General features: G+C 35.8%; 1 protein-coding gene across 1 annotated transcript in view; it reads right to left on the reverse strand.

Moving 5' to 3' along the window:
• Positions 1-7841: 7841 nt before the first annotated feature.
• The window catches only part of LOC123314330, a 41148-nt gene continuing 36042 nt past the window's right edge, over positions 7842-12947 (reverse strand). The window contains exons 3-10 of the mRNA XM_044899526.1: positions 12831-12920; positions 12531-12776; positions 10506-10697; positions 9450-10446; positions 9264-9391; positions 9111-9209; positions 8855-9040; positions 7842-8743 (exon numbers count right to left, since the gene is read on the reverse strand). Of these exons, the coding sequence (XP_044755461.1) occupies positions 8214-8743; positions 8855-9040; positions 9111-9209; positions 9264-9391; positions 9450-10446; positions 10506-10697; positions 12531-12776; positions 12831-12920 (2468 nt within the window). The 3' untranslated portion in view covers positions 7842-8213. The remainder of the gene's footprint in view (positions 8744-8854; positions 9041-9110; positions 9210-9263; positions 9392-9449; positions 10447-10505; positions 10698-12530; positions 12777-12830; positions 12921-12947) is intronic.

Raw genomic sequence — 12947 nt, forward strand, 5'->3', positions numbered from 1 at the left:
AATTTTTTGTTCGCTTCTATTTGTTTCAAATAATGAATAAAAAAAAAATAAGGGTTGCCATTTAAAAAAAATGAAGATTTTGATGAATTTCTGTTTTGATAATGAATCTACATTTTCTTGGACCCTGTATGTGATATGGTTGATTCATAGACTATGGTTATGTCTATGGGTTATTTACAGAGAGAATTTTTAGTGTTTCATTTATTAACTAGACACAGTCCAAATTTGATTCAATTATATAGAACAGGGACGGAGCTATAGTCCTTTACGTAGGTACCTCAAACTGTCAAAATATTAATGAAAAGTAAAAATTTTTCTAAAAATGTTGAGAATTCAGTCATAGTTGTGTCATCAAACTTATATTCAAATTTAACAAGGAATTCAAAAATGTAAAAATATATAGGGTGTTCCATTCAAAATAACGAAGTTGATAGCTGTGCAGAAGAAAAGAAACACTTTGTATAGTTAATAGAATTAGAGTAATCGACCGCTGCCCCATGGCGCGGACAGCCTGTATAACGCTGCTTGGATATCCAACAAAAAATCCAATATTTGCCGAAATACAAATCCGTTCAAACTCGTTCTTGAATCTAGACGTTCTGGTTCTCATTCATGCATAATTTGGGGCATAGTTTCAGAGCTACAGAATATATTTTGAGATTTTTTATTTTTTTAATTTGGTAGTGAAACGATCCCCTCGAAATATTCCTGAAGTGTTCTTATCGCTGCTATACAATTAGTTGTTTAATATATCCGCAAATATATTTTGGATGCTCATAACCGCAAAACAGTGGACTTTGCTCATTAAAAAATGTAACTTCCACATTTCGATTCAAATCCATTTTTCCTCTCAGAAGTAACATTGTTTACAGCCAATCCTTTGACGTAAATAATCCTTAATAATTATTAATTATTAAAGCGGAATTATTAGGAACACAAAGTAGATAATGAGTTGTGTTGGTCTGACGAGATCAAACAAGATCGAAACCATGGTCAGCATATACGCTTCCTTGATGAAACGATCTTTCTTTCGGCTCCCTAACGGCCGTTTTCAATAATCCTATCTATCCATTGTTTCAGTTACTGAAGATAGAAAATGCATGTGATTTCGTTTTTATGATCTATCTGTACATATATTTTAGAATGGTTACCAATGGTTACTAATCGTCAGTAAGTGAAACGATGGAGAGATAGGTATATTGAAAACGGCTGTCAGTAGGTAATAGTGGATAGCTAGTTGGATTCAGATCGTAACATTTGCGGATATTTATATCGGCAGGCATAACACCTGAGTATTATTCACATATTATCCAATCTTTTGAGAATGCGGCTCTACTGAGTATGCCAAATTCGATTGTCTAAGATGGAATCTGGGAAATTAGAAGAGCTAGAGCAAAACAAATGGCCCTCTTACGAGCATTTTTTTATATGTGAAAATATACGTTTTGACGATTTCGAAAACTCAATACCTATTAGTATAGTTTTTTGTGTGTGCAGTTAGAGATCTGAAGCAATAAACTTCTGCAGGAACTTTTTCGAGCTCATTCCATCAGAAACATTCTGAAAGAATTCCTCGCTTTTAGATTGCGAATTATAGAACAACAGTAATGCAAAAACAACTATTGTTGAATTTGTCATTTTCGAATCGAAAAAAAAATTACTAGTTTTAAGAAAAAAATTGTGGTGTGAAAGAATAGTTGTGAGAACATTTTTGAGGGGTGAGTTCTTGTCAGAAAAAAGTGTGGGTCTTTCATATAATTTTTTGACGGCCCCTGATTAGATACGTTTCCTGAAGATCACACCTGAGAATCAATTTTTGATTTTTTTCTCAGAAACCAAAAAATTGACGAAAATTGAATGGAGAAGACATTCTATGGAAGCGAGAAAGGAATAAAAGAAATTTGATGATATTCTCCTATCATTGCAAGCAGTGGCGCAGTCAAGGTTTTGTTTTGGGAGGGGGCTGTATGGAGTGGGCAAAATTCGTTGTCTACTGGGGGGATTTCGAGAACTATAGCAGCTAGAAGAAAACGGATGAAACATTGCCGAGCTCTTTTTCGGAGAAACAAAAAATGGTGCAAACCTTAGCCTCCTACGATTCTTCGCTTTTGAGTTATTAGCAAAAAATTAGATTTTGACGATTTGGAAAAGTTTTCATAACCAATTTTAACGTAGAATCCACTGTCGACCCCAAAATATTTTATCCATTTTTCGAAACAGATCAATGGTTGTATTCTGCTTTTCATTCGTAAGTTACGAATCTGTAGCGTACGATCGATCTGTAAGTTTCAGATTGACAGATTCGTAAATAATGCACTTCTGGAAATGTTTCTGTCACTATCTCATTGACAGTGTCACTTTTGAACTACTTATTGTAACTAGTTACGGATTCCTGTAAGCTGCAGAGCACTGAAAACCATCCAGAATTGCAATTCTCCTGTAAGTTTATGAAAAGTTACAGATTGGCTTGCAGATGAAAGCAGAATACCACCACAAATTTGATTGGATTAAATTTATACAGGGTATCCCAGGAGTCAGTAAACAAACTCTTATCAGAGATAGAGTTGAACTAACTGAGTACGAATTGACTATAAAAAACTAATTTGTGGTTTTCCCTAGAAAGCAACAGAGTGATTTTCGAAGTTCATGGAGACCATCATAAAAACCAAACCTATTGACGGAATTTATTGAAACTTGGGAGGATATTGACACATACTGAGATCGAGTCGGATAGTTATCAATTATTTCAATATTTCAGGGCCGGACTCATTAATCCATATTAGAGTCATACAGGGTAACTGAGCGCAGTGGGTAAGTTTGCGCAGTGCGTATATCTCGACTATGCAATGTATGAAAGAGAGGTTCATTTCACATCCAATCTGATTAATCTGAATTATCTAAATCTAAAAATTACGCAAGAGGAAGGTGTACAAGCAAATGACTTTCATTTCGAATAACTCTTGATATTATGTTGACTGAATCCTTATACAAGAAACTCATTCATTTTGTTATGCAAACTTGAATTACTCCATGAAAAGCTCAACCTAGAAATATTTTCGAATATATCGGGTGTCCCACAAAAGAGAAATAAAAGGTGACTTTGATTCTTCAAATGGGGCACACTATATTCAGTAGTGTTTTTCAATTCTCTGGAACTTCCTGCATGCTCTTGTATACTTTTCATATATTTTCATTCAACAGTTTTCGAAATATTTGTTATTTTGCCAAAAAAATGATACCTGTAAAGTATAGAGGCTATGTCATTTAATTATAATTCACGAACCCTTGCAGATACCAATAACAGCTTTACATGGATTGAAAGACAAGATTTCAAAGAATCATAGCCAGCTATAATAAAGCATCTCCAGTATATAAAGTATCCACAAAAAGAATATCAAAATGACGAATGTGTAAATTTTAGACCTTTATTATTAGATTCTTCAGTTGATTGAAAGAAAAAAGGTCAGGTTTATAGAACAAAAACCACTCCTTAAAACAATGCCGACTAGTTTCGATTTTATTCTTAAATCATACTCAGGGCTAGTTTTAAATGGTCTGAGTCATGTAATCAAAACATTGAAACAAATTCACCTCACAAAACATCGAGAGAAGGAGTTTACATGACTCAGACCATTTAAAATTAGCCCTGAGGATGATTTTAGAATAAAATCGAAACTAGTCGGCATTGTTTTAAGGAGTGGTTTTTGTTCTATAAACCTGACCTTTTTCCTGTCAATCAACTGAAGAAAATGACGAATTTCGAATCGGTTTATCTTTATTTTTTCAAATGCAATGCATATGATTGTTTTCATTATTAAAATAACTATTCATTTCACTTCACTTAATGAATATATTTATATATGTGTTTCAAGCACTTGTAGAAAAAAAATCTTGCGGTAAGTGTCTTTCCCGCACTCAACTGCTTACCCGAACTCTGCTTCGCATCATTCGGGAAAGGTCAGTGTCGTGTGGGCATTGGGCAAGTTCCAAGCTTTTCAATGCGTAGTTTTATATGATATCCCAGAGTTGACAACATTAAACTGTCACTGCGGAGAAATATGCTATTTAGGATCAGCCGCAGCTCCGCTGTGACGATATGAAAGTGGGGTATGATAAAAAACATGACTATTAATGATAAATTTTATAGATAGTGTATTTGCCTCTCAATCGAAAATGCGTAATAGTTTTGTACAAAGCCTCCTTGAATTCAAGAAAAAATAAATCAATTAGAAGTTGGTATATATTAACACAAAACATGCTGCAGGACGCTTAGGGTTTGAAATGGAAAAATATTTTATTTTATTAGGAAAAAATCATCTTCCGAATGGAATAACGTTGTCGCGCGCAACGTCTGGCGTCCTAATTTTTTTAGACCTTTTCAAAAAGCCTTCGCGTCTTTGCCATGTTTAAATGCAGACATCACGTTATGATTGCTGATGCCCAATTCTCGCCTATTCGAAAAATTTATATATCAAAAATTACTACTCATTCATTATGAATCTGTTAAGGCTACGAACGCTAAATTCAATTACAAAAGATTGTGAGCTTACATTGGGTTTCTCATGCGGTTTCAAATAAAACTTGTCAACATATGTTCATGTTTTATTTCAATACAAAACTTCATTAAGGAAATAAGCCTCCTCTGGCAAGTCATATTTATGATTTCTAAATCTAAAATATATAACTACTTAATGAAAATCTATAGTCGAAGGATTCATGTAGGTCTTCATAAAATTCTGTAATAATATGAGAAAGAAGGTGTGGAAAAATGAGTCATAAACAATATTAATAAATAACATGGCACAATAACGCTGTATCGATAACAGAAGTAACTTATTGGTCAAACGGTTGGTATTTGGTCCCTTTTAAAAATCGGCTGGATTTATTGAATAGATATGTGTACTTTCTTGAGATCCCTATAAATAATATACTAACTTACAGATTTCTACGAGTCCTAAGCATAAAGAAAGAGAAATGGAGTAAAGCAAGTTTGATCACAGCAAAAATATATAGGATAAAAAACTAGAGTAAAATTTTAAATAGTAGGTAATAACCTAATTCGAGCGATTTGCAGGAACAACAAAGTCTTACACAAAGAGAATTGCAAAAAATGAAGGTTCTTAAACTTGAAAATTGCATTATTTATATATTCATCTTTGAGAAAGCTTGTGCTGAAAAACTCTCCAAGTTCAAGGCCGATTGAAAGGGTGATAACTTAGAAGGTGGCAAGGGGTATAGTCATAAAAAAGATATTTTAAAACAACTTGAATTTTTCTGTAAAAACGTGTTGTATCTCATGAATGGGTCACTGGATGTGCTGATGAAGAAACTTCTTGGATGAGTTTTAAGTTTTTAAATTTTCAAGGGGTAAGTCACACTTTTCTGCATATATGAACATATTATCTTCCTTATTACCTCTTTCTTGAAGAGAAATAGCCTATATACAGTCTTTCACTCGTACAAATATTTCAACAGTAGATTCTTGAGGTCAAAAGAAACACTTTTTCCTTTATCATTCTTTCCGAATCGGCTCGGTTTAGAAGATACAGGTTGCTGGAAAACCATAAGAAATTTTCATTTTCAGTTCTATCTCACAGACGGTTTTATCGAATGAAATAAAATTCGAAATATGTACAGTTTTTCAGTTATTTGATCAATTTTTTTCGAACACAAGATATCACCCACGTCTTCCCGGGAGAGTTGAACCTCTTTTCATTCTTAAGCCACTTAAGTGGTAGGTTTCTGTAAATGGTAGCAACTCAATTTTTTCGTGAAGATAGGTATCATGCCTAATAGGTTACGATAGATAATAGTACAGAGTGATGGAGAGATGAACATTTTCAGTACAGAAATTCTTTTTTAGGAGCGAAAATTGGTTCATGTCTCCTTAACCCATGGGAGAGTTGAACAGGGGGCGAGGGAGACTTGACTATAAGTTTGTTCATCAGGAAAATAATTGAAAGAAAACAATTTCCAATGGCCAACGATATTCTATGTCAAGGTTTTCATCATCAGATGTATAAGCTTATGAAATACATATTTTCTATTTCAGAGTCACTCCCACTTATTTCCGAGAAGGTTTTTACTTTTTTGAACCTTTGTATATTTTTTTATATTTATTTCTATTATTCAATTTTCTAAGCTATTATCTAAGCCGACTGCGGGAAACTTGGACGACAGATTATGTCTCCCGACCATAGCATAGGTCAAGTCTCCCACACTCCCTTTTAGTCTATTCAACAGATGTTTTCTTGAACCGTTCATCGTTTGTAAAAAAATATAAATCAATGAAAGCAATAGAACTAAATAACACCACGCAACTATTAAACTTTTCAGACAGTGTGACAAACAAAAGTTATTCAATTTCTTACTTCCCAACAACAAAATCACGTTCATCCCTGTCACTCCCGAACTGTTCTAATGGCGGCCAAAATGGAGCCGCCACTAGTTGTGCCTTGTTACGAGTATGTCGCAAACTATTTACGATACCGATAGTGCGAAATTTGAATTGAAATATTTGAGGTGGTTCAAGTCTCCTACCTGAGAAAGTCTCCCACACTCCCCTACCATAAAAATAATAAAAATTCGAAGAACCCAACGTTGAAACAAAGTTGGACGGTATCTAATGAATATTTGAACGTTTTGTGGAATAGAAGTGTTTTTAATATTTTCTCGTATAATGCGCTCAATTTGAATAATTTGAGGTTAAAAAAAAATATCTGTGAAATTTGAAAAATTGGGTACCTACTTTGACCGAATTCAACTTCATTCAAAAGATTCACAGGTTTGTAGTGCTACAGATTAAGCTAATTCTGTTTGTCCAGGGGTGCAAAGCTCATTATGAAAACTAATGGCTATATCTAGTGTTTCTTTTGACCTCAAGAATACTATTGAAATATCTCTACGAGTCAAAGACTCACCACTGTATACATAAACCAAAAAATTACCGTTTTTTGATTTTGAGTAATTCAACTTTGTAGTTTATAACGATATGTTCGTCTTAGAAGAGTCACAGACATTTAAAGTACTCTAGACAAACTGCTGTGGAAGGGTGTATAACATCAGAAAGGTAAACCAAAACTGTCGACCAGTACTTCTAAATAGTGCTATAGGTGAGAAAACCAATAAAATTTGTAGTGTTACTAGAAATCATTTATTGAGGTTGCTACAACCCCTAAAAGCACTTCTTGAAAATCCAAACGGAGTACCATAATATATTTAAATTCAGGGTATTAGGTATTCGAGGGCACCAAGATACATTACCTGCATATACCTACTATTTCGTTTCTACTTTCTGTGAATTCACTCAGGCTATATTTTCAAATGCTACGATACATTTTTTTCATATGTATTTAATGTATTGGTCAACAATTTTGGTTCAGACGAATATATATATTTTCAAACTCAAATTATTCCGAAACGCTTCAGTTTTGGTTGATATATCAAGGATACTAACATCTTTTCAGGAAACAGTTTCAGGGAATAGATATTAATTCAATAAGAAAAAAAAATAGCAACTCAAAACAATTGTTTGGAAAATGGTAAATCTCATGAAAACTCCCCTTACGGCCGTTTTCAATAAACCTATCTATCCATCGTTTCACTTACTGACGATTAGTAACCATTGGTAACCATTCTAAAATATATCTACAGATAGATCATAGAAACGAAATAACATGCATGTTCTATCTTCAGTAACTGAAACAATGGAGAGATAGGATTATTGAAAACGGCCGTTAGTGCATCTGAATAATCGAAGTTGCATAAGCCAATAACGTGTAACGATATCCTTGAATAATATAAAAATTTTTGGAAGTTATATAGTATAAACCGAAGTTCAGGCCTTTCTTGAGGGTTTCAGCACCCTTACAGAGCATTTTCGGACAGAAGTTCATCAGACAGACATAATTTATTATCAGCGCATATATCTGACGAATGGATCTTCCGGTAAACTACTTTTCAAGTCAGTTTTGGTATCTCAAAATACGAAATTTTGATTCTATATGATATGACGTCTTATGTATAGGTAACGATTGAAATTGAAATCGAGCCAAATGGAATAGTGACTTCCAGAAGTTTCTAAAAAGTCCCCGTTGTTGTGCTTTCAACTAATCACAAGGCATTTTAATTTTCTCACGAAGCTCCTAGCCACGCAATCAATGAACCTTCATTTGTTCCAGTCTCTAATATCTGGAGATCTGTTTAGGTCACACTCAACACTTCAAATGTTTACACTGCACTCCAACTTCAGTACATTTACATTCTAAACAGGGACCAGAAAGTTCTGATATGATCCTTCCGACCCTGTACATCCTTCCATAAATATTACACCCAGCCAGCTTCAGAATAGCTGCACTATTATTTCGGTCATCGTTTTCCAAATTATTCGAAATGTTGGGTACTTTTTGATTATTTGTACTCGTCTGAGCTAAAGATGAATTGTATTTCTGGCCATCTAATCCCCCTAAAAGTAGTTCTAGAACTTTATCCAAACCTAAAGTTTCATCTTTCTTTTTGGTACTCTTCTCGGATCCTGCTTCAGTCACTGGCTGTAAAGTTGTGATATATATCGTCGTTTTCTTGCTCGGTTTTTGGTTGAAATGCGGTAACATATCTACAATTAGGGACTGAAGATCTGGAGCAGGCTTTGTTTTGATAACATCCTTGAAAGGATCTGATGTCGTTACTGTTTTTGCTCCTGACGCATCTGATGATTCAGGTACATTTTCAGGAACCGAACCAACTGCAGGCTGCTCATCTGCGAAATTATGAGATATTTCTGTTATATTCTGTCGATCCCCATTAAACAATAAAGTTATGGAACTTGATCATATGAAAGATCGTAACAACATACCACATATGTAGAGGGGGCAACACAAGTTTTTATCCTCTACCGATTTCCGACAGTTTGGTCCGAGTGATGGGCACGGAACTTTCTGACACACAATGTTGCCATAAAAACAGGTACAGGTTGTACATGGTGAATCTGATGGTACAGATTGCCCATGAAGTATGTTTTCACCTCTGGACGAACAGCGGGCTGCAAATACCAATGGATTTAAGGATTTGGGACGTAGATTATATGGAATTCTTTTAAAAAATCTACTCACCTGGTGGATTTTCTGTAGATCCTGGTGGCGTAGGCATGGTAACTGCATTATCGTAAAGAGTTTCCAAAACTACTGGATTACCATTCGGAATAAAACCACCTGCAATTACAATTATATTAATAATTTTTTAACACCCTTGTTATCGATTCTTGCCTTCTGTTTTTACCGGGGGTGAAAATAAATTTGTGAATTCGAATGAATCATTAGAAGACTTGTCCTGAGCGTACAACGAATTTTCCTTCTGGCTATCCAGAGCATCAGCAGCCAAAAAGGGAATTATACTGAAACCACACAATAAATCACACTATTCAATTATGATTTATTTGTTTGGCAACTTACTGCAAATTAGGTAGAGAGGGTGGTAGAGAAGGATCGTTATAATCCAAATCATAATCGTTCTCTTTTGTCTTGGAGACATTCGATAAACTTGTTATTTTGGATCCATTTTTGACTTTCGGAGAAACATTATCTGTTAGGTCGAAGCTACTTTGAAGATCAATTTCGGTAACATCAGTCGATTCACTGCTCGACACTTCAACAGATGGCGTAAATTGATTAGTTTCAGCGAGATTATTGATTGTCTCAGCCGGCAACGGATTGAAATCTGCACTATTTATACAGTCAGTTGTGTTAATCACAGATCTGATGGTTATAGTTTCAGAGCTGTTATTTTCACTCCATGTTGATGTTTCCTCAATTGATTGAACCCCCTCTGTCGTTGTTGTAGATTCTTCGTTTTCAGTGGGAGAGCTTACTGTTGTATCAGGTTCGGAGGTAGATACTGTCACCAGTATATTTTCATCAAAATTAGTTGTTTCTTCCGTGTTTAGCCCCTTAGTTGAAGTTTCTGTCGTATCATTCGATTCGTCTGTTGGGGTCGAATCAAGAAGGTTATGTGTTGTGCTTATACCCCTAGCATCAACAGTGATGTCAAATAGATCTTTCTTCCCAAGGTCATTGTCATTGAGTGTACTGGTTCTGAATTTATTTTCTGGATAACTTCGGGTAACATGTTTGAATCCATTTATTGCATCACCTTCCTTGATCATAGATTCATAGTAGAAGGGTGTTGTTGTGCTTGGATTGAAGAAAAATCCTGTGAATTTCCTGGTAGTTCCCGCTGTATCTGGATTTCGATAAGCGTTCCTTTCAGATTCTGGCGATTCAGCAATGACGTAAAATGGACCACTTGATTCTTTAATTTCTGGTTTGACCCTTCGATTACTATGAGATACGTAGGGCTTTTTGGGTTGTTCCTTACGCAACTTTGAATACTCGCTACTGACTATTGGATACTGTCCATAGTTTGGCTCAGGGTTTATTTCAATACTTCCAGCTGAAATGAGGCGTTGGGTGAAACAAAGATATTTATTGAAGACTCGCCAGTTTACTTACTGCAGTTATAACTCGCTGCACAACATTCACCATGTTTTATAATCGGCATACATCCGAGGAGAGGAGGAGCACAAGATAAGGGTTCACATCGTAACATCCCTCTAAGACAGTAGCAGTTATCGCAAGCAGAATGACCGACTCCAAGAACTTTGTCGCCTTCGGCATAGAATTCATTTTCAACCAAACAACCACCTGAAAAAATTGTAGGTAATTCTTCAGTTATTATATTTCAAGCAGTGCTTGGAACATGAAGAACGCTTGTAGTTCTTTAGTTGTTCGATATAATATACCCCTAACAAATGTATGTTGTGTGCTCTGTTTTGTCACATGAATGTAGCGTTTAGAGCGCTCAAATATAGAGCAGCTATATAGAAATTACGCTCCTATGTCCCCCACAAACAAGGAAGACATCTCCTTTCAAAAAACAACAATACTTCAAATTCAAATAAGGAACACGAAATATACTGCTCCACAAGAGTTAGGGATATCGCATTCAATCGTTTTTGAAAGTCTGTAATCTTCGAGAAAATCGCTGTAAAATCATTTAAAACTCAATAACAACTTGAATCGATCCAATAAAAATTAGTATGAGACATTTCGTCAATCTGGTCGCCTTTTTTCTGAAGTTTGGTTCTTTGCATATGCTTCATGAATGTTCTTATTTTGAAATGAAGGCAGTTTATCAACGGCTTCGATTTGAAACGAAGTTTCTAAAAATGCCACGACGTAAGTTAACAAACGCTAAGGCTAATAGGGCTATCGGAATGCTACAGGGTGGCCTAACTGTGATATCTCGACTTTGGAATAGGTTCAGAGAGACAGGTTCCGTGTTGGAAAGACCAAGGCTTGGTGGGCGACGAAAAACAACACCTGCTCAGGATCGTTTCATCACCGTTTGGGCGAGAAGAAACCCTACATCTACGTGTAGAATGCTACGGAATACTCTTCAAAATGCAGATGGGGTCCAAGTTTCCATCGAAACCATCAGACGACGTTTGAGAGAGGTGAATCTAGGTTCGAGACGTCCATTAAGAGGAGTTTCATTAACACGTGACCATAAGCGTCAAAGACTGGAATGGGCAAGGCAACATATCAATTGGAACGATCAATGGCGTAATGTCCTTTTCACTGATGAATCCAAATATGGACGATTTTCAGATTCTCAAAGAATAAAGGTATGGACAATCCCACGCATACCCTATAATCGTCGCTATGTCCAAGAAGTCCATCCATTCCGAGGGGGTAGTGTTATGGTATGGGCCATGGGCCGGGATATGTTTCAACGAGCGCACAGATCAACACATTTGCCCTGGGTCCTGGGAATATGACCGCCTTACCACTATAGGGAGCATGTCATCGACAATGTTGTGCAAAATTTTCACGCTGCTATTGGTGAAACTTTTTCAATTTCTAGACGATAACGCTAGATCGCACCGTGCAGCCATAGTTGAGAATGCGCGCGAGGAGCTTGGTATTCCACATTTACCAATACCTCCGCACTCACCAGATTTAAATTGCATAGAACATATGCTCCAAAGAAGATTAGATAATCATCAACCTACCCCAGAATCCTTAAATGATCTGAGAGAGCTTCTGCCCCGTTTATGGAAATAATAAATTTCTCAATAAATGTTCAACAACCTCGTGTGTAGTATGCAAAGAAGATGTCAAGCTGTTATTGATGCCCGTGGAGGCCATACATTGTATTGATAGTCTTAAAATGCTTGAATTCTCTGGGAATAAAATTTCGTTATTTTACTCGATTTTTCTTAACCACCCCGCATACTCTGCAGACCTACAGGCTAAAATTAATTTGGAACTTGAAATCATATTAATATAAATTTTCATCACAACAGTCTTATTTCAACTATATTTTTCTGCAATTTAAGTCAATATCCCTAACTCATGTGGAGCAGTTTATTTGTTCCAGATGGGCTCTCTCGCTGATATCTTTATGTGTTATAAAAAAGTTTTGCTTAAACAAAACATGACAAATTCGCAATATTGAATAGAAATGATTCTTACCTGCAGGGTTATTCATAGTTGGAACCATTGTTGTTGTTGTACTGCTCACTGTAGTCGTTAATGAGCAATTGTACTGAACGGGACAGCACTGGTTAGGGTCATATGACGGTGTACATCCATCTATGGGGAGCAAACATTTGGGCTTAACACAAGTTTGCTTTCCTCTTAGGCAATAGCAATATTCGCAATGAGACGAGGAGTCCATGGCTGATCCAGGAGCATAAACGCTTCCATTTAAAATGCAAGCTGCAATTCAAACTTCGCTGTTTTCTTAGAAATAACTGATTGATCCTATATTACCTTCAGATTCCTCATCTTCTTCAAAAGGCAAGAGATCAAATCCTTCTGGATCTGACCTACTTTCTAAGGCATTTCCATCCCCTGTGAAATCTGTCGAAAGTAAAGATGATTAAAAAC

This window comes from Coccinella septempunctata, chromosome 5, assembly GCF_907165205.1.
Source record: "Coccinella septempunctata chromosome 5, icCocSept1.1, whole genome shotgun sequence".
Taxonomy (NCBI): domain Eukaryota; kingdom Metazoa; phylum Arthropoda; class Insecta; order Coleoptera; family Coccinellidae; genus Coccinella; species Coccinella septempunctata.